The following is a 23,090-nucleotide window of genomic DNA, read 5'->3' as shown; positions in this document are numbered from 1 at the left end:
GGCCAGCCACAGCTCTCCCTGTCCATTCGCCCATCACCCACTGATCCCACTGTCTATTCTCCCCCGCCATCCACAGCGCCCCTTGTCCATTCTCTTTCCATCCCCAGCTTCTTGTCCATTCTCCCTCTATACTTCAAACAGCCTGACCATTCTCTCTCACGCAACCCTCTGCAACCCTGTCATTTCATTCCTCACCCTCTGCCTTCTGACCAGTCCTTCTACACACCCTCTGCCCCATCTATTCTCTCTCCACCACACCTTCTGCCCCCATCTATTCTCTCACCACACCCTCTGTCCCATTTCTATTCTTCCAGGCCTCCACCATCTCCTCTCTATCCATTCTCTCTGTCTCCCTCACTCCCCCCACCATCTGCCATCCCCACCCATTCTCTCTCCCCTGTTGTGGTGAAAAACACTAGGCTCGGATTCAGAATTGAGGTTCAATGACAGAGTTTATTGCACGAGGAAATACCGGGGCTCCGGGGAGAGAAAGGCACCAACCGAACAGTGTCAGCTGCGAGACTTCTCTCGACCTGGAGCACACGTCAAGAAACGTTTATACATCTTATGAACCAATCGGTCAGGGATGAGATTATTGTCTTTGTAACATGATTTGTTTATGGTAATCCTTGTAGAATTGTTGATAGTTTCGGTACAGTCTTTGTCAGTTCAGGCACAGCCTTTGTTAATTTCCGCACAGTCGTTGTCAGTTTCAGTGCAGACATTGTCCATTTCAATGTCTGCATGGAAATCCATCGTTGTAGTAATGGGCGCTAATTACTCTTCCTGAGAAGGGGGATTCCTGCAGCCCTGGCTATCAGCATTTGGTATTGAGTCTGTATCAAGCTGTTAGCACTTCTATAATGGGTGTTGGCTGGACCCAGACAATTCTTCGGGAAGTGTTCATTACTCATGTGTATTCTCTCCCCCACCCGCCTTAAACTAATCACCTGGGTTGTGAGTCCATTGTGCTGGCATTTTGGTGTCCCCAGGCAGTATCTGTATCAGCTCTGCTGTTTCTCTCCGTATTGTCATCTGGCGGCTATCTTGTGTGTCAAGTTGGCCAACTGATGGCTCAGTGATCATCTTGTGTATCCGTGTGCCTAGTATCACCCTGCCCTGTGCCATCTCCCACTTCTCCGCCACGCCCATTCTTTCTCCCCCGCCCAATCTCTCTGTCAACCCCACTTATTCTCTCTCTCTCTCTGTCCCCCCCCCCACAGTTTCTCTCTGTCCCCCATCCATTCTGTCTCTTTTCTCCCCAGCCCCAACCACACCCTTCTTTTCTCATGCCTCGAACCAGCTTTGACCGCTGTATCAAGCCCTTCAAAGGACACACACACACACAGAAAATGGATGGTGATGACTCTACCTGGGAGTCGGGAGGGGTGAAAATGGAGAAAGTGAGGACTGCAGATGCTGGAGATCAGAGTTGAAAATGTGTTGCTGGAAAAGCACAGCAGGTCAGGCAGCATTTAAGGCTTTTTGTCTGAAACGTCGATTTTCCTGCTTCCTTGGATGCTGCCTGATCTGCTGTACATTTCCAGCACCACTCTGATCTTGACTGTAAGGGTAGAATGGCCTAATGAAGTTGTTCCAACTATCTAGAAATAGCGTCACAGAGCACAGAAACATACCCTTCGGTCTATGCCGACCAGATATCCTGAATTAATGCAGTGACCCATTTGCCAGTATTTGACCCCTTATCCCTCCGAATCTGTCCTATTCATATCCCCATCCAGATGCATTTTAAATATTATCATACGTACTAGCCTCCACCAATTCCTCTGGCTGACACGCACCACCGTCTGTGCAAAAAGGTTACCCCTCAGAAACCTTTCCCCTCTCACCCTAAACCCATGTCCTCCAGTTCTGGACTCGCCCCCCAACGTGGTGAAAAGACATACAAAAGTTGAGCAGCCAGACAGAATGCAAAAGCAATGAAGTGTCGAACCACAGCGAAAAACAAATTGTGCCTCAACCCCTTATTTACCCATTGGCATTTGGCCTCTTAAAATCTGACAGGAACACCAGCATCCCCAGTGAGCATACTGCGCATGTTACCCGGTGTCAGCAATGCAGTGCGCATGCCCACCGGTATCAGCAAAACTCTGGCCATGCTCATCGCGTTCCGCAAAAAAAGGCTCGCGACCTTCCTTTGATGGCCCAGTAGGGAACCCTGGAGGACCGGAAGGAGAATGGTCCTCCTGCCAATCAGAGCCACAGCATTGTCTGAATGCGGAAGTTGGACCATGAATTTCTGAAGCTGCTACTCCTGCTCCTCTCTTTTTGAATCAACATTGAGCTTCACCCAGACTGAAAATTCCTTCCTCTGTCTAAGATCTGTGAGTACAGCACTCTCTTTTCTCGCCCCCTTTTCCGCTTCGTTTTCATTCTGGGATTCAATTGTTGATTTTCAGGAACTGAAAGGAAAGGGAGTGAACCCAGGGAGGGGACAGACTCTGGAAATATGGTCGAGGTCTGTGTCTCAATTGGCAAAATAGACAGACAGGAGGCTGGAACGACACAGCAAACCAATAAGCATCAGGAAGTGGAGAAGTTGATGTTTTGGGTGTAACTCTTCTTCAGGGATGGGTGCTGGGGCAGGGGACTAAAGTAGGGATAAGTGAAGACAGGGAGAGGTTACGGCCTGATGAGTCAATGGGTGAAAGAAATCAGGTTAATGAAAGGGAGAAGTGGAAATGAGGGGCACGGGGCTGAGAAGGGAGTCGGGGGATGGAAAGGGAGGTTATTTGAAATTGGAGAACTTGATGTTGAGTCCCACAGGCTGTAGGCTGCCCGGGCGGAAGATGGGGTGTTGTTCCCCCAGTTTGCAGTTTGGTTCGTTGTGGCAATAGAGGAAGCCTCAGATGTTCTTGCCAGAAAGGGAGTGGGAAGGGGAATTAAAATGAGTGGTGATTGGGAGGTCTGGTCAGCCTCTGCAGACCCAGCTGTGATGCTCGCCAAATTGTTCCCCAAGTTTACACTGGGTCTTCCCAATGTAGATAAGTCCGCAATTTACAAACACGTGACAAATGCAGTATCTCAATGTGAAGTTATAGCCATTGCTGTGAAAAAAAAAGCAGAAAGGAGATGTATTGTTTAAATGGCGATATATTGGGATGTGGAGAAAGTGAGAACTGCAGATGCTGGAGATTCGAGTCAAAGTGTGGGGCTGGAAAAAGGCAGTAGGTCAGGCAGCATCCGAGGACCAGGAAAGTCGACATTTCGTTCCCGAGCACTTCATCAAGAATGATGTGTGGATGTGCAAAGGGGTCTCAGCATCCTTCTACACCAGTCACTGCCAGTTGTCAGACAGGTGCAGATGAAGAGCTTTTGCCTGAAATGTCGATTTTTCCTCTTCCTCAGATGCTGCCTGACTGGGTGTGCTTTTCCAGCATCACTCTAATCTCGACTCTGATTTCCAGCATCTACAGTCCTCACTTTTGCCTGGACAGGTGCAGCAAGCAATCAGCAAGGCAAGGGGTATATTAACAAGAGGAATTGAGTTCAGAAGTGGGGATAACCCCCTGCGTTAGGGGGTCATTGAATATTATTCAAGGCTGAGTTCATCTGATTTTTGAACACCAAAGAAGTGGATGTTTCTGGGGGAAGGCAAGTAAATGATTTAACACCAGTATAGAACAGTTACAGAGTCAGACACCAACAGAACCAGACCCTTTAGTCAAACTAGTCTAAGGCCGACTATATTCACAAACTAAACTAATTCCACCTACCTGTGATTGGCACATATTCCTCCGAACCTTTCCTATTCATATACTTATCCAAATGTCTTTTAAATGTTGTTACTCAACCTGCATCCACATTCATTCCACATACAAACCACTCTGTGTAAAAAGAAAAGTGCCACCGCCCCCACCTTTTTAAAATCCTTTCTCCTCGCACCTTCAAATTTGCTGCCTAAACTTGAAACCCCCACCTTAGGGAAAGGATACCAGCGGTCACCTCATCTCTGCCCCTCGCGATTTTATAAACCTCTGTCAGGTCACCTCTAAACCTCCTGTGATCCAGTGAACAAGATCCAACCTATTCATCTCGATGGTTGTGAATCTGCCGATAATCTGTTGAATGTTGGTGCAGGCTTGAAAGACCAAACAGCCTACTCCTGCTTCCAATGCACTCTGTGTGTGTCCAGGACAGCAAGAGAACATAAGGCATCGTAGCAGAAATTGGACCATTCAAGGTTTGCTCTGCCGCTCAATCATGGCTGATAGGTTCCTCAGCCACATTCTCCCACTTCATCTCCGTAACCCTCCATCGCCTTGAGACTCAAGAACGTCTCCATCTCAATCTTGAATATCCTCGGTGACCTGGCCTGCACAGCCTTCTGTGGCAGTGAATTCCATAGATTCACCGCTGTCTGGCTGAAGAAGTTTCTCCTTATCTCCATGGTGAAAGGTCTTCCCTTTACTCTAAGGCTGTGCCCACTGGTTCTAATTCCTCCAACCAATGGAAACACCTTTCCAAATTCCACTCTGTCCAGGCTGTTCAGTATTCCTTGTTTCAATTAGGTCCCCACCCCCTCTCCACCCTGAGTGTGGGTCTGTTAATCAGCATGAAGTCCAGCAGGGATTAGGTTCAGCAAACTGAGAATGGAGAGAGGGTGTGTGGGGTGGAGATTTTCAACTTCAAAGGAATAAGAGAGGAAACAGAGTTCACTATGAATGAGAATTGATCAGGTGAGCTGATGGGCCAAGAAGTGGCAGTTTATTTTAAGAGGTGTGTAGTTTGCATTTTGGTCAAGCAATCCAGGTAGGACTGACACCGTTAAGGGGGATGTTGCAGAACAAAGAGACCTTGGAGTGCAGGTTCATAGTTCCTTGAAAGTGGAGTCACCGGTAGACAGGATAGTGAAGAAGGCATTTGGTATGCTTTCCTTTATTGGTCAGAGAAGAGAGTACAGGAATTGGGAGGTCATGTTGCAGCTGTGTAAGTCCACATTTGGAAGACTGCATTCATTTCTGGTCTCCCTGTTATAGAAAAGATGTTGTGAAACTTTGAAAGGGGTCGGAAAAGATTTTTAAGGCTCCTGTCAGAGTTGGAGGGTTCGAGCTACAGGGAGAGACTCAAATGGCTGGGGATATTTTCCCTAGAGCACTGGAGGCTGAAGGGTGACCTTACAGACGTTCGTAAGGGGCATGGATAGGGTGAATACCCAAGTTACTTTTGCCAAAGTAGAAAGGTCCAAAACTAGAAAGTATATGTTTGAGGTGAGGGAGAATTTTAAAAGGCATTTGGATGGGTACATGAAAAGGAAGGGTTTTGAGGGATATGAGCCACATGCAGGCAAATTGGATTAGGTTGATTTAGGATATCTGTTTGGCCGGACAAGGTGGACCAACTGGGCTGTTTCCGTGCTGTATGACTCTAATCTTTGGTGAAAGCAGAAGTGTGATTGTGAAGGCTGGAGTTTCAGAGCAGCTTTCAAAGATGTTTTGCCCTTAATGGGAACAGAAGAAGTTACAATGAAATCTTGCATTTGTGAGACAGCAACTGAACGAGTTGCATCCAGGATTTTGGTGGAAAGTGGGAATTCATTGCACTATGGGGATGAAGCTCTACCTATTGAGTAATTTCTGCTGGTGAATGAAACCAGGCCTCAAGATTAGGAGGAGTAAATTTAGGACAGAGATGAGGAGGAACTGCTTTACCTGGAGAGTAGTGAATCTATGGAATTCTCTGCCCAAAGAAGCAGTAGAGGCAGCTTCATTAAGAATATTCAAGACACAGTTGAATGGGTATTTGCAATGGTAGGGGAATTAAGTGTCGTTGGGTTAATGCAGGGAGGAGGAGCTGAGAGAATGGATAGATCAGCCATGATCTTAATGAATGGCGGAGCAGGCTGTATGGGCCAAATGGCCCTATTCCTGCTTCTATTACCCCGAAACTATAACCCTGCATTTCCTATGGCTAACCCACCTAACCTGCACATCCCTGGACATTATGGCTAATCCAAATCAAGGCCAGTGAGTAATGTAGTGATGTGGGAAATGAACATCAGAGAACAATTGAAAGGGACAAGGAGAGTAAATGTACCAGCAATCAAAACTAGATTCTAAAGATCACAAAAATTGAAACTAAAAATGGTGTGTCTAAATGTGTGCTGCATTGTAACAAAAGTGAATGAATTGACTACATACATTGAAGTGAATAATTGCAATCTGACACTGCTACAGAGACATGGCTTCAGGATGACAAGGATTGGATCCTGAATATTGAGGGTATCCTCAAATGGGAAGTTAGGTAAAGGTGGAGGGTTGGCACTGCTAATCAAAGCACTGATCACAGGGTAGTCTGGTGTCAGCTCAGATTTCAGGTCCTGATTTCTCTGTCCTCTGTTGATCTCCCTGTTCCCTTCTACACCTTCTGGAACAATAAAACATTCAGTCAATCAAGCCCCAACCCACAATCTCCCAGCCTGTCAACATCCAGGCACAATGTAGTCACAGCAGGGAATCACACAAGAAAAATGAAACTAAATTTGAAATAAATAGGTGCTTGTGTTTAATGTTTTTTTCATTAGCAAGTAAACCAGAAATAGAGCTCTCCCAGGATTCTTATACTGCCCTATTTGAGGAATTCTCTTCCCCCTTATATCTAACTATTAGTACCCAGCTATGATTTACACCAATACTTACACCAACAGAAGTAAGGCATCTGTTCTCAAATAAGTAGAGACATACAGGATGTAAATAGACATTTTTCTCTCTCATGACCGCACCGCACTACACTTCACTTGCAGAGCTGGTCTAAAATGTCACTTTTTGTTATAAAACTTGAAGTTCTCTTGAGAAGGTGCCTTACAGGTAGTTCTGGGATTTGCATGTTAATGATGCCTGCAACCCAATCGAAAAGATGAAAGACTGAACAATCCAGGTTTGTTCAACATATCATTTCAATGACATGGACACTGTCATGTTTTTCCATAAATTCTATGTCTTATGACCTTATTCTTGACAACCACCTAATGAAGGAGCAGCGCTCCAAATGCTAGTGCTTCCAAACAAACCTGTTAGTCTCCAACCTGGTGTTGTGTGATTTTTAACTTTATCCATTTTAGGGGGGGATTTGCAATACAAAATTATTCATAGTGTATAGGGATGTGCAGGTTAGGATGGATTGGCAGTTCTAAATTACCCATAGTGCCCAGGGATGTGCAGGTTAGGTGCACTAGTCAGGAGCGTTAGTATTGTTAGAAACAAGTTTAATAAAATTTCGACGAGACCACCAAAACTGGAAACAAGACAATTTATTCTACGATCTTGCAAGAAAGGGCATCAAATGCAGAAGCAAATGAGCAAATTAGAGCTTAGGTTAGTGTACAGTTGAGCTGAGTGAGGGCATCTCTCCAGACTTCTAATTACCCAATCTCTCTTACTGTACCAGACCACTGAGGAGAAAGTGAGGTCTGCAGATGCTGGAGATCAGAGCTGAAAATGTGTTGCTGGAAAAGCGCAGCAGGTCAGACAGCATCCAGGGAACAGGAGAATCGACGTTTAGGGCATAAGCCCTTCCAGACCACTGCCCAGCTGCACTCCACCCTTATTACTTCCCCCTTCCCCAGGTTGGCAACCTTCCTTTCTGTAAATGCTGACACATACATTTATTTTGTCAAGATCTGGTTTAACATTTTGTATCAATTCTGCTGGTACATTCCACCCTCGGACATTTCATTAACTTGTATCGTTTTGTATAGCTCAAACATTTCGGTTATCTCAGCTTTTTGCTGAAAGCATAACTTTACAAAAAGAACTTTTTGTTATAGTAATTACACACCAAAGTTAGCATAAAATTAACCACAATTATACACTAAATTCACTAAAGTCCCTAAATACCTGCAGGGTTAATAGTTCTCTTGCTGTACCCCTTTTCTGCATGCTTTTTCTATATCTGCAAAAACATACTTTACCCATTTCTAACAATTCCCCCATTTCTTTTCTTAACCATTTGTTGTTTTTGCAATCTTATGTTTTGCCCTCTTTTCACCCTATGGTGTCGAGGTTCACAATCTAGTCATTTCTGTCCTTCTAAGTTTGTACCATTATTGGTTGTTGTCCTCCCAAAGACATTACCAGCTTAGTCATTATCCATTTTAACACATTAAACCCTATCAGTAAACCTACAATAATTAGTAGCACATAAATGCCTAAATTCACTAACCGTTTTCCCACCCGGTCAATCTCCAGTTACCCCATCCCCATCCCCATCCCCATCACCATCCTTCATCTTTTCGGAGTTCATCTTCAATTTCTCTTATATTGCTTATCTTTTTCTTTCCTATTTCTGCCTTATCTTCCACTATGGAAGAGGTGTCTGGGATGAAGGTGCAGCATTCTTTACCAATCAGAGCACAGGTTCCCCCTTTTTCGGCCAAAAGATAGTCTAAAGCCATTCGATTCTGTAAAGCTGTCAGTCTTGTGGCAATCATTTCAGTGGTTATGGCCGATATTTGGGATTGAGTTTCTCCCATCGCGCCGGTGGTATCATTAATTAAATTTTCAAGGGCAGCCGCTATTTCTGTATTTCCAACCCTGCCCTTGTAGTGCCGTAGTTTGGGAGTAGTGTCCACAGTAGACGGTCTCCTTCTGAGACCTCTCTGGTCTTGTGTCTTATCCCCCCTTCCTTTCTCAGGTTGGGCTCATGCTTTTCTATTCGGAGGTGAGGGACTATATAAGCGAGGGAACATCAGCCACTCCAACCTTTCTGGTTTTGGGGAAGTGTTTCGTCAACTTCATAACATGACACATTTGATCACACGAACATATTTTTCCCCGGGATGGATAGGCCTTCAGACCGCATACCCAATATGTTCCGTTTTATATTCGGGGAGTGGTCATGGCAATGGCTTGACTGGTGTGGACACAAGATGATTTTTCTAGTTGGAAAGGTGCAGCATCATTCTGATTACAGAAACAGGTGGTATTTATTGCTCCTTTCGGTGGGGAAATTATAAGACAATCAATAGCGCCCTGATTTTTCAGGGCTGGCCTTGGGAACCATCCCACAAAGTTATATTTGCTCCTCTCAGATCTCCACTTTGTATTATTTGAACCCACATCAAATTATTGTACATCGTACACTTTTTTTAGTGAGCAATATTACTGAGGGGGGGGATTCCAGATTCGCCATGGTGTGGGACCTCTGCACAGACCCAACAGTCGGCAAGTCCCTCTTGTTTAGCATAATTCTGGCACAGCGTAGTGAAGTGATTTTTCGCATTTCCTTGAATAGTTAGTACTACTAACATTACAATACTATACCAGTATCTACCCATCTCTGAACTCTGCTTACTGTCCTGTCTTAACATTTTAGGTGTCACATATATATATCTCTATATCTATATATATATATCTATATATCTCTATCTATATATCTCTATCTATATATATATCAGCAAACGTTAAAAGAGTCTTTTGTCTCCGTTCATTCTTTCTTTCTTAACTTTCAGAGGGTTGTCTGTAGGATGAGCGTGCCACTCCGCCTTTGGGGCATTCACAGGACCTTTAACGCAAGTGTGATGACTCCACCCTTTCTCAGCAGTCCGAATAGCAGTTTCACTAGTCAGGAGGGTTAGGAATGGTCCCTCCCAGCTCGGGTGCAGTTTGGTATCTTTCCAGGTCTTGATCAGGACCCAATCACCCGGTTGTATTCGATGTACTGCAAACTTGAGTGGCAGTGTCTGTACCAACAGGCCTTTATTCCTAAGAATAGACAAAGAAGAGCCGAGCGCCACAGTATAGTTCTTTAAAAACTTATCATTGAACTCTGACCAGCCGTTAGGCAGTCTTTCAGCCTCGATAATGCTTCTCTCTATCCCGTCTACTACAGTATATTCATTGTGCTTTTTACCCTCAATCAGCCGGGAGGACCCATCGATAAACAACCGAGCTCCCGCATGCAACGGTACGTCTCTTAAGTTCATTCGCACTTTAGTCTGATATTCAGTAATATCAAGACAGTCATGTTCTGGATTGCCAGGCGCTACCCCCTTCTCTCCGCCACAGAAATGCAGCTGGATTCAAGCAACTGTCTGTGACTAACACAAGGTCATCCTGTTCTATTAAGATTGTCTCATATTTCAAGATCCTAGAGTCTGTGAGCCATTGTCCTGCATTCTGATTTAAGAATTCTTTGCCTTTTACTCCAGAAACCTTGAGACCTTTGTTAGTTAATTTAACACCGCTAGGTCTAAAGCTTAGGGATGATCGTGCTGCTCCCGTATCCACTAAAAACACTGTTTCCTCTCCTTCAGGTCCCACCTTTAAATTTATCAAGGGTTCCCGGTGGGTCACAGGAGGAGGGAACCCCTGACTCCCCTAATCTTCATCAAAAATCATCAATGATACCGCTTCTCTTTGTCGTCCTAACCTTGGACATTGTCTATCGTAATTTCTTCAACTGCTGCAACCATTATTTTAGCTTTTTGTTTTTGTTTCTCCTCTTCCCTTTTCACACACACTTTATGTGCCTCATATAACAGATCTTCTATCTGTTTTTCACTCCAGCCTTCTAATTTCTGTAATTTATTTTGTATGTCCGGCCATGATTTAGTCACAAATTGGACCTTTAAAAGTCCCTGTGCTACTGGATCATCGGGATTCATTCCCGAATATTTTCTAGTGGCTTATTTTAATGTCTGTAAAAAGGCTGACAGGGCTTCCTCCTTTTCCTGTCTTACTTCTAAAGCTTTAAAAAACTTCTGAGATTTAGGTGCTGCTTCTTTAATACCCAAAATGACCATCTCTCGTAAGTCCCTCATTTTTCCTCTATCGTGTTCATCCATACCCTTCCAATGGGGGTCTACATTGGGGAATTTGTTTTTGGCTGGTATCACTCCTTCACCCACCGGATGTCTCTTTCCATTCCCTCAGAGCAGCTCTTCTCATCATGCCCCTTTCTTCTCCTGACCGTACCTGATGTGGGGTGCTGACTACTAAGGCTCCCCTAAAAGTAAGTTTCCGACTCTCCTCTACCAATAAGGCTATTGCTACCACTGCCTGCACACACACTGGCCAGTAATGTAGTTTTCCATTCTTTAATTAACAATGAATTAATGCAGTCATGTTTTAAATTAACCATGAATCAATAAGACAGGTCACTGAGAATGTATGAAGGAATCCTGCCAATTAATATTGATTCAGGCTAACACAATTGAATTATTATAAATATTAATTATTAATTATATATTTTTGCTCAAGCGCATTCATTTATAAGAACCTCAACAGATTCAATAGCACCTTTTGCAGTTAATTAAATCCCCAATTTGGTGGCAATATCTCGTCATGAACGCAAAACTGATTCTTCGTGCCTCTCATCACAAAACTGTTGCCATAATCCAATTTACTTTTGTTTTTGTTCCCACTCCCTTGGGCTTAAAATTTAAGGATGACCTTGCTGTCCCCATATTGACTAGGAAAACTACGTCCTCTTTGTAAGGTACCATCTTTAAATTTATCAAGAGTTCCTGGTGGGTCCCCGAGGGCAGGAACTCCTGACACCCCTATTTTTCATCAAAGTTCATAAACGACACTGCCTTTACTTCCTTTTTCGGATCTGGACACTCGCTCTTAAAGTGACCTGTCTTTCCACAGTAATAACATCCCGCCTGTGGGGATTTCCACTTTGTTCCTTGTTCCTGTCTACCAGACCCCTTAACATCTCCTCCCCGATCCTTTCTCCTCCCTTTTGTAACATCTCCTCACCCAATGTTTTGTTTAAACCTTGATTCTTTTGAAGAAATATTGCAATTTTTCTTGCTCCCTGTAATCTCAAATACAATTTATCAATTGATGCTTGCTTTTCTTTAAAGCCTGTTCCTAACTATACATTTTGGAATCTTACTTGTAAATATATATTTATATATTATAAATTCTTTTATTCAGTGTTTAATATTCAAAATGCAAAATGCACACAGTTCCCAACTCTGAAATCCACCACAATCACCCGGTTACAGTCCCCTGATTCAAATCCAAAACTCGTCCTCCCAAGTAGTCCTGACCAGTCATTGCTCAATTACAATGCTATAGGTCGTGAAATAACCAGAGCTGCCTTAAAAGGATTTGTCTATTCAAGTTAAAACTTCAACTGTCCTCCATAAATCGCTTTTATGTAAGGATAAAAGGGATCAGTTAGAAACTGATAGGAAAGCAGTCATGACCTGTAAAAAGAACATTTTATTTCATAATCTTGCAAAATCCTTAACCTTAAAAGAAATCATGTTAAAATTTCCATAATAGAAATCAGACTCAAAACAGTCCCGGATCTCAAGCTCCAGGGAACATTCAATCACCAACAAACAAATGTGCATTCACACTGAATCACAAAGGGTTAAACTTTCTACTAGCTGTACAGCTCTTTTCTCTGTCTCTCACACACACACACACAGACACCATGTCTCACAGATACTTTGAGTTTCCCGCAACGACTCCTCTAGCTTTTGAATATTTTTCTGGGCGTCTGCCATAAGTTAGTTATGAAGTGCACCCTCAGTAGCCCTTCAGCTACTAGCCCTTCTGATACGAAGCATGATCTGATTCCTCCTGACTGTAAGGCTGTTTTTCATTGACATTTAATCTTTTTGTTTTTTATCCTTTCCTCGCGTCCAGGATTGTACTTCCAATCTCTTAACATTTTTCCTAAAGGACTGTCCATTGGGATGTGGTCCTCGAACGTCCCTCTCATGTCCCCTTCTACATCTAAATTGCTATTCTTATTTCCCATTTTATTACTCGGCCGTTTTCTTTATATAATTTCAATTAACCTCTCTGAAGTTCGGTGTTACCTTCTTCCACACCCACTTCAGGGTCCCAATCTCCGCGTGGGGGTTTCCCTTCTTAATAACCGGTCTAAGGCTGGGTGATCGAATCAGTTAGACACCTTACTTGTTAGATTAACCTAGCCAATTAAAGACCTTTATTCTCTATTTTTTTAAGTTGCCAATTCCCCCGTACTTCTCGTACGGAACGAACCACCAAGGTAGTACTTAAAGGTCAATTTTCATACCTTGGTCTGTGCACATATGTTACTTGGTCGAATGCGCACCCCGTCCTGCGGCAATACCAGACAGCAAAGTATGTTGTCAATCGAGGTCGCCCGAAATTTACCTTTATCCGGGTCTTATGTACACAAGAGTAACCTGACTGAACCACCACGTCTTACTGCCCTTCGCACCGCGGCGAAACAGCAAGTAAAGCTGCAAATCCCGGCCGCCCGCGAATGTGGGTCTTAAGTCCATAAGAGTTACCCGACCAACCGCCGTGTCTTAGTGCGCCTCGCTCGTGGCAAAGACTGACAACAAAACAAAACCAGCTGCCTACCCCAGTCACCCAGATCATACTTATTTAAGACCTTTTTCTTACCCGGGTCTTGTGCGCAAGAGTTACCCGACCGACCCCGCTGCATCGCGTCTGCCCGTCCTGTCTCCAGGGTCTCCCAGTCCGGATCACGCTCGCCCAGAGCCGCCTCGGCAACAAGGGGAAACTAGAGATCGCCGAAATCAGTGAGGTGCACCTTCTCCGTTTCTCCAAGAATGCTGAGCGACCGGAGCTTGGGATCCTGGAACACGCCCCCAAATCTTTTAGAAACAAGTTTAATAAAATTTAGACGAGATCACCAAAACCGGAAACAAGACAATTTATTCTACGATCTTGCATGAAAGATCATCAAATGCAGAAGCAAATGAGCAAATTAGAACTCAGGTTAGTGTACAGTTATACCCTTTGAGCTGAGTGAGGGCATCTCTCCAGACTCCTAATTACCCAATCTCTCTTACTGTACCAGACCACTGCCCAGCTGCACTCCACCCTTATTACTTCCCCCTTCCCCAGGTTGGCAACCATCCTTTCTGTAAATGCTGACACATACATTTATTTTGTCAAGATCTGGTTTCACATTTTGTATCAATTCTGCTGGTACATTCCATCCTCGGACATTTCATGAACTTGTATCGTTTTGTGTAGCTCAAGCATTTCAGTTATCTCAGCTTTTTGCTGAAAGCATAACTTTACAAAAAGAACTTTTTGTTATAGTAATTACACACCAATGTTAGCATTTAATTAACCACAATTATACACTGAAAAGTCCCTAAATACCTGCAGGGTTAATAGTTCTCTTGCTGTACCCCTTTTCTGTATGCTTTTTCTACATCTGCAAAAACAACACTTTACCCCATTTCGAACAGTTTTGAGCAAAAAGGCTAGGGGAATGGTTGAGGGTGAGTTACCCTTTGGAGGGTCGGTGTGGACTCGTTGCGCCGAGTGGCCTGCTTCTACACTGGGGATTCTCTGAAGGGAAGGAATTTCTGCAAACTGTGCAGGGCAGCACAGGCGGAGTGCGGGGTCCCGCTTCCGGCCGAGCCCCGCATCTCGTCCCGCCCCTTTCTCTTGCCCCGTCTCCCATACCCTCCCCCACCCCCGACCCATTGATGGCGTCACAATGCGCGGAAGTGGCCCTGTCAGTTTCAGAGTGAAACTCCCTCCCTCTGGAGGAATTGTTCATCCTGGGAAGGCGAGAGAGGGGAGGGGTGGAAATCTGTTCACTTGTAGCAGCTGGAGTGAATCCAGGGAGGGAGCAGATTCTGCAAACTCAGGTATATGTCTTAATTACCTGGACGAGGAGGGATGGAAGGATGGGGTGGGGCTGTTTTCCCCAAAGTCTGAAGGGTGACATTGCAGACATTTTATAGAATCCTGAGGGGCATGGATAGGGTCATTACTCAAGGTATTTTCTTTCGGATGGGGGAGTCCAGAATGAGAGGGTAAGAGGTTTCCGGTAAGGCCGGGGTGGAGAGATGTAAAAGAGATCTTAGGGGAAACTTTTTTGATGGAGAGGGTGGTGCAGTTATGGAATGAGCTGCCAGATGAGGTGGTGGGTTCTGGTACAATTCCAGCAGTTAAAAGGCACTTGGATGGGTGTATGAATACGAAGGGTTCAGTGGATCGGGGCCAAGTGATGGCAAATGCGACTGGAGTCATAGAGATGTACAGCACGGAAACAGATCCTTTGGTCCAACTCATTCTTGCCGAACAGATAGCCAACCCAATTTAGTCCCAGCTGTCAGCACCCGGCCCATATAGGGGCCAAGTGATGGCAAATGTGGCTAGATTAATGTAGGATATCTGGTCAGCTCGGACAAGTTGGGCCAAGGGGTCTGTTTCCGTGCTGTATGACTCTAATTATCTTTGGTGAAAGCAGAAGTGTGGTTGTGAAGACTGGGCTTTCAGAGCAGCTTTCAAAGATGTTTTGCCCTGACTGGGAGCAGAAGAGTTTCACTGACGTGTGTCGGTGTTAATGTCTTGATGTCTCAATTTGCTCCCACCTTCCTGGGGACATTAACCATTTTGTTCCACAAATAGCTGCATTGCAGGTTACCCCATGAATTGACACACTTATGTTTGCTTCCCAGAATCAGACCTGCTCACTGTCAACTGTATCCCAGTGTTGTGGAGTTATCCAAAATGCAGAGAGATGGCAGTCTTGACGTTTTTGCTTTTCTGCCCCTTTAAGATTCTGAATCAGCACCTTCAGGGAATTAGTTAGAGTGGAGTGAGAACAGAGGGGGAGAGAGAGTGGGATGGTGCTTTCAATTTTGTGGAATAACAAAAGAAAAGAATATTCCACAGAAAGTAGAATTCCTTGTTCAGAATTTCTACTCTGCACTGACAGTGATGGCTTTTGTAATCTCTTTTTACAGAGCATTTGAAGATCTGAAGATGGAAGTTTCAAAATCAACAGATGAAGGCCTTATGCCCAAAATGTTGACTCTCCTGCTCCTCAGATGCTGCCTGACCTGCTGTGCTTTTCCAGCGCCACACTTTCTGACTCTCCAGCGTCTGCAGTCCTCACTTTGACAGTCACTCAATCCATCGGGATTGCAACCGTTTTCAATTATGATTCTGTGAGAAGTAGCAAAGCGTTTTGGTTCCTGTTTGAGTACGTTTTCAGCATCAGTGGGACTGGATGAGAGACCCTACCATTGCAGTGCACTGAGTGTGGGGCCTGAAGCAGTTATATGGCCTGGAAAGAGGAATTCACTGTGGGGAATAGGCTCTGCACACGTTTGTGTGTGGCTGAAGCTCCGGCCATGGAGAAACCAGAAGAATCCCGCCCCGTGGAGAAACCGTGGAAGTGTGGCGACTGCAAAAAAGGCTTCAGTTTCCCGTCTGCCCTGGAGACTCATCGGCACAGCCACACTGGGGAGAGGCGATTCCCCTGCCCTGTCTGTGGGAAGGGCTTCAGCGATTCCACCAACCTCCACACCCACCAGCGGGTCCACATGGGGGAGAGGCCCTTCAGCTGCCCTGAGTGTGGGAAGGCCTTTTCCCAGGCCTCCAACCTCCACACCCACCAGCGAGTCCACACAGGGGAGAGGCCCTTCAGCTGCCCTGAGTGTGGGAAGGCCTTTACCCAGGCCTCCAACCTCCAGACCCACCGGCGAGTCCACACGGGGGAGAGGCCCTTCAGCTGCCTCGAGTGTGGGAAGGCCTTCAGGAATTCCTCCCACTTGCTGACCCACCAGTGGGTCCACAGGGGGGAGAGACCCTTCAGCTGCCCCGAGTGTGGAAAGGCCTTCAGTAATTCCTCCCACCTGCTGAGGCACCAGCAGGTCCACACCGGGGAGAGGCCCTTCAGCTGCCCTGAATGCGGGAAGGCCTTCAGTAATTCCTCCACCCTGCTGAGGCACCAGCAGGTCCACATGGGGGAAAGGCCCTTCAGCTGCCCTGAGTGCGGGGAGGCCTTCACCAATTCTTCTAACCTGCTAGGCCACCAGCAGGTCCACACTGGGAAGAGGCTGTTCCCTTGCACAGAGTGTGGGAAGGTCTTCAGGTATTCTTCTCATTGCTGACCCACTGGCGGGTCCACACCGGGGAGAGGCCTTTCAGCTGCCCCGAGTGTGGGAAGGCCTTCAGGCATTCCACTAACCTGCTGACCCACCGGCGGGTCCACACAGGGGAGAGGCTGTTCCCATGCCACGAGTGCGGGAAGGCCTTCAGCAATTCCTCTAACCTGCTGAGGCACCAGCAGGTCCACACGGAGGAGAGGCCCTTTCGCTGCCCCGAGTGCGGGAAGGCCTTCACCCGCTCCTCCTACCTGCGGAGCCACCAGCGAGTTCATGTGCCATCGCAGGGGGATTGAAGGAATGACGGCCAAGTGCCATTATCGACTGGACTATCAACCTGTTTCCGGGGACTCCCGGGTTCGATTCCCACCGCAGCAGATGGTGGAATTGGAATTTAGTCAGAAATCTGGAGTTCAGAATCTAACGGTGAAACTATTGTCGGTGGGGTGGGGGTGGAAGAAAACTCCCACCTGATTCACGCAGTTCTTTTTTAGGGAGAGGATTCACTCAGTCGTCCCAGCTGCATCCTTTACCTGTCTGGCCTACACGTGACTCCAGACCCACAGCAGTATGATTAACTCTGCACTGTCCATCCAACTTACTTGGATACAGGATACGGGTTGAAAATGCTGAGTGAGGCAATAATTTCTCCAGGTTAAGGGTGTACCAAGGATCCAATTACAAAGGGCAACTTGGTGGTGACCGATAATGAAGAAAGTGAGGGGTTGGAGGGAGTGTGTGCACTTTGACTGTGAGCTGTTTTTAAAACATTGCTACTTTTTCTATGCCTTTCTGTTGGGAGATTCTGAAGCTGTAACAAAGTTGGGTCGCAATAAAGATTACCTGAACTTCACGCCAAGTTCAGACTCTCATTGAAAGCTTTGAATTGCAACCAGGTTGTTGTTTTAAAACTGCTCATTTCTTACAGGTGAAAGTGAGAACGGCTGATGCTGGAGATCAGAGTCAAGATTAGAGTGGTGCTGGCAATGCACAGCAGGTCAGGCAGCATCCAAGGAGCAGGAAAATCTACATTTTTCGGGCAATGTTGATTTGCCTGCTCCTCAGATGCTGCCTGACCAGTTGTGCTCATTTCTGACAGTCTCCTGTACTATGTTTCCAATGTTGTGTATTGGTTGCAGCAGTGAATGAGTATTGTTAGAAATTATGAATTTTTCAGGAGTGCGGGAACTACATCATCCCATTGTCATTGTACAGTTTCCTGGCAGCACTGGGAGGTGTGGGCTGTGTCGACTGGAAATGATGTGGAGGTGCCGGTGTTGGACTGGTGGGGTGGATAAAGTTAAAAATCACACAACACCAGGTTATCTTCCTTCTGGTTTATTTGGAAGCACTGGCTTTTGGAGCGCTGCTCCTTCATCAGGTAGCTGTGGAGCAGAATCATAAGACACAGAATTTCTAGCAAAAGCTGACGGTATCATGCAACTGATAAGATATTGAACAAATCTAGATTGCGGATTAGTCTTTCATCTTTTACCATGGGTTGCAGGTTTCAGTTCATTAATATGTAAACCCCAGAACTACTTTTAATTCACCTTCTCGAGATGGTTTAAGGTTTTATAAAAATAGGTGACGTCTCAGCTCAGATACTGCATAAAAGGTGTGAGGTTCGAGTCTGTATCCCAATCTTGAATCAGATTGGTTCTATTAACCAAAGTAGGAATTTATAAAATATTACATGCAGTTTGTGTGCTTTTTGATCAAAATTGAATATATCTGCAAATATAATTCTGCAAATGCAAATTCACCCCATAGACTTATGTGTGACTGTGTGTGCATGAGAGTGTGTGTGCGGGCATGCGAGTTTGAGAAGTGTGTGAGAGAGATGGAGTATAAGCCTGTGATATGGTGTGAGTGTTAGGGTGTGTGTGTGTCTGAGCCAGTGACAGACAAAGGCAAGGGGTTGCATTTTGCTAAAACAAGGAAGGGCAGGACTTGTACAGTTAATGGTAGGGCCCTGCATCGTGTTCTAGAACAGATTCATGGGGGGGCGGGGCAGCGTGGAGTGGTTCTGGTACATAAAGTTAAAAATCTCTCAATGACACGTTATCGTCCAACTGGTTTATCTGGAAGCACAAGCTTTCGGAGCGCTGCTCCTTCATGGGGTGTTTGTGGAGCAGGATCATAAGACACAACCACCTGATGAAGGAGCAGCGCTCCAAAAGCTAATGCTTGCAAATGAGCCTGTTGCAGTATCACCTGGTGTGGTGTGAATTTTAACTTCGTACACCCCAGTCCAACACCGGCATCTCCAAATCAGGGACATAGTTCTTTGGAAGTTGCATCATTGGTAGACTGGGTTGTGAAAGAGGCGTTTAGCACACTTGCCTTCATTGTTCACACCGTTCAGTGCAGGAGTTGGGACATCACGTTGTGGTTGTACAGGATATTGGTGAGACCACGTGGAGAGGACTGAGTACACTTCTGGTCGCCCTATCGACGACCACAAGTTGTCGGGTGACCTTATTTCGATTTATAAAGTCATGGGGCGTATCGGAAAGGTAAATATCACAGGGGGAAAAAAATTATGCAGCTCCCCTTTTTTACTTCTCTTGGCATTTGGACACAAATTCTGTCAGTAACAGCCTCATCGCCAGAGATCAGACTGCGCGTGCTCGCCGGCGTCTGGATGAAACTGCGCATGCCCCTCGCTGCACGCAAGTGCCTCGCGACTTTCTTTTGGTGGGCCAATCAGGAGTGCTGGAGGACCGGAAGGTGACTGGTCCTCCTGCCAATCAGAGCCTTCCTATTGTCTGAATGCAGAAGCTGGAACACGAGTTTCGGAAGTTGCTGCTCTCTCTCTGAATGAAGATTGAGTTTGTTCCAGACTCCCTTCTTACTTCTGCTAATCTAATCGTTTTTCCACATCTGTCTGTGGCGTGCAACCCCGCCCCCTCCCCAACCGATAGCTGGGTCTTATTACTTTTGCTGATGCAACACAGGGTCTTATTTGGTTATCTTGTTCATACTAACTCCCTATATGCGTGACCATTGCTACGGTCATGTTAATACATCTGCTTCTACCAGTCGACCACCTCCTTTAGTCAGGTAAAAACAAGTCCTGCAGATGCTGGAAACCAGAGGGCTCCTTGGATGCTGCCTGAACTGCTGTGTTCTTCCAGCACCACTAATCCACCTCCTTTAGTTAGTTATTTCTTGGAATATATCCTCACAATTCTGCCTTGTGATTTTTGCAGAAGCAAGATGCAGCTACTTGTAACTGCTTGCAAGCATATCTAACTTAACATATCCCCCCGCCGTGACTCAGTCTTGTGATTTTTGCAGAAACAACACTTCGCAAGGGCCTCTCACAGCTACTGTACCTGCATCCAATACATAAGCTACTCTCAACAAAAAAAAACCACTTCATCCACACAACATAAAAATCCGCACTCTGTTGTTCAAAAAACAGATGAACTCAACCTTGAATATATTCAATGGGCCCCTAAATACAGGAAGACATCCCCACTTCTAATCCCAGTTCATCTTCCATATATATGCCTTGCTGATTGCTTGCTGCATCTGTCTGATGACTGGTGTAGAAGAACACTGAGGCCCCTTTGTACATCCATCCTTCATTCCTGATGAAGGGCTCGGGCCTAGAATGTCAACTCTCCTCGTCTTCAGATGCTGCCTGTCCTACTGTGCTTTTTCAGCCCCACACTTTTAGACTTTGATTCCAGCATCTGCAGGTCTCACTTTCTGTACATCGGATGCTGAGCGTTAACCTTGATAAGGGGCAGGGAGAGTCAATACCCAAGGTCTTTTCCCCAGGGTAGGTGAGTGGGGAAAGGGACATGAGAGGCAACCTTTTCACACACATGGTGGTGCATCTATGGAACGAACTGCCAGAGGAAGTGGTGGAGGCTGGAACAGGTACAACATTTAAAACCCATTTTGATGGGTACATGCATAGGAAGAGTTTAGAGGGATATGGGCCATATGTGGGCAAATGAGACAAGGTTAATTTAGGATATTTGGTCAGCACGGACAAGTTGGGCCAGACGGTCTGTTTCCGAGCTGTAACACTCGAATTTTGTTCAGTGAATGCAGATGTGTGGTTGGACTTTCAGAGCAGCTTTCCAAGATGTTGTGCCCTTACTGGGAGCAAAATAAGTTACAATGAAGTCTTTCATTTGTGAGACAGCAACCGAGTGAGTGAGTACATCTGAGAGGTTGGTGGAAAGTGGGAATTCATTGCACTGTGGGGATGAAGCCCTACCCTATCCAGTGATTTCTGCTGGTGGATGAGACCAGGCCTCAAGTTGAGGGGAGTAGATTTAGGACGGAGATGAGGCGGAACTGCTTTTCCTGGAGAGTAGTCAATCTATGGAATTCTCTGCCCAAGGAAGCAGTAGAGGCATCTTTATTAAGTATATTCTAAACATAGTTGGATGGGTATTTGCATGGTATGGAATTAAGGGTAGTTGGGACAATGCAGGGAGGAGGATCTCAGACGACGGATATATCAGCCATGATCATAATGAATGGTGGAGCAGGTTTGATGGGCCAAATGGCCCACTCCTACTTCTTTTACTATGAAACTATAACCCTGCATTTCCCATGGCTAACCCATCTAACCTTCACATGCCTGGACATTATGGGCAATTTAGCATGGCCAATCCAAATCAAGGCCGGTGAGCAATGTAGTGATATGGAAAATGACCATCAAAGGACGATAGAAAGGGACAAGGTGAGTAAATGTACCAACAATCAAAACTGGATTCTGAAGATCACAAAACTTGAAACTAAAAACGATGTTTCTGAATGTGTGGTGCATTGTAACAAAATTGACTGCACACATTGAAGAGAATAATTATGATCTGAGACTCCTTACAGAGGCATGGCTTCAGGATGACAAGGATTGGATCCTGAATATTGAGGTGATAGTCAAATGGGAAGCTCGGTGAAGGTAGAGGGTTGATGCTGCTCATCAAAGCACTAATCACAGGGAAGTCTGGTGTCAGCTTGGATTTCAGGTCCTGATTTCTCTGTCCTCTGATGTCCCTGTACCCACAGAGTAAGATATTGGTCTGTTCTGCTCTGCTGGATTTCTGCTGAAGCTTTGACCCCCCCACCTCTACACCTTCTGGAACAATAAAACATTCAATCAAGACCCAAGCCACAATCCCCCAGCCTGTCAACCATCCAGACACAGAGTGTAATCCTAGCTGGGAATCAAACAAGAAAAACAGAACAAAATTAGAAATAAATAAATGCTCGTGCTTAACGTTTGTTCATGAGGAAGTAAACCAAAAATAGTGCTCTCCCACGGTTCTTACAGTGCCCAGCTTGAGGCATTCTCTCTCCCTAACATCTAACTATTCATACCCAACTATGATTTACAACAATATTTACACCAGCAGAATTAAAGCATCTGTTATCAAGTAGACATCGGGATATACAGCACGAAATAGACTTTCCTCTGTCTCATTCACACACATATACACATATACATCCGTAGGGGTGAATTTGTATTTGCAGGATTATTTTTGCAGAAACATTCTATTTTTCTCAAAATATACACAACCTGCAGGCTGTTCAATCCATGTAATATTTTGTAAGTTCCACTTTGGAAATAGAACCAGTCTGACTCAAGATTGTGATACAGACAGACCCTGATTTCACACCTTTAATGCATTGTCAGAGCTGAGATGTCACCTTTCCTTATAAAACCTTGAGTTATCTCAAGAAAATGTCTTTCAGGAAATTCTGGGATTTACAAATGAATGATATGAGCAGCCCATACTAAAAGATGAAATACTTAACAATCCAGGGTGTTTCAATATATCATTTCAGTGCACTGTAATGTTTTTCCATCCATTCTGTGCCTTATGATTTTATTCTCCAAAATCACCTGACGAAGGAGCCACACTCCGAGTGCTAATCATAGAGATGTACAGCATGGAAATAAATCCTTAGGTCCAACCCGCCCATGCTGACCAGATATCCCAACCTAATCTAATCCCACCTGCCAGCACCCAGCCCATATCCCTTCAAACCCTTCCTATTCATATACCCATCCAAATGCCTCTTAAACGTTGCAATTGTACCCACCTCCACCACTTCCTCTGGCAGTTCATTCCATACATGCATAACCCTCTGCATGAAAAGTTGTCCCTTCGGCCCCTTTTAAATCTTTCCCTTATCACCTTAAACCTATGCCTTCTAGTTTTCGACTCCCAACCCTGGGGAAAAAGACCTAGGCTATTTG

The 23,090-nt window shown here is 45.3% G+C and overlaps 1 protein-coding gene across 1 annotated transcript in view; it reads left to right on the top strand.

Moving 5' to 3' along the window:
- Positions 1–16,864, top strand: part of LOC148143131 (uncharacterized) — a 74,247-nt gene extending 57,383 nt beyond the window's left edge. The window contains exon 2 of the mRNA XM_087975780.1: positions 16,220–16,864. Within this exon, the coding sequence (XP_087831906.1) occupies positions 16,220–16,864 (645 nt within the window). The remainder of the gene's footprint in view (positions 1–16,219) is intronic.
- Positions 16,865–23,090: the final 6,226 nt, after the last annotated feature.

Source organism: Chiloscyllium plagiosum, unplaced genomic scaffold (assembly GCF_037043375.1).
Source record: "Chiloscyllium plagiosum isolate Xiang-an unplaced genomic scaffold, Cpla_swu_hap1 HiC_scaffold_27, whole genome shotgun sequence".
NCBI classification, from domain to species: Eukaryota; Metazoa; Chordata; class Chondrichthyes; order Orectolobiformes; family Hemiscylliidae; genus Chiloscyllium; species Chiloscyllium plagiosum.
Note: the sequence above shows the minus strand (reverse complement) of the source record. Positions and strands in the feature narration are given on the sequence as shown.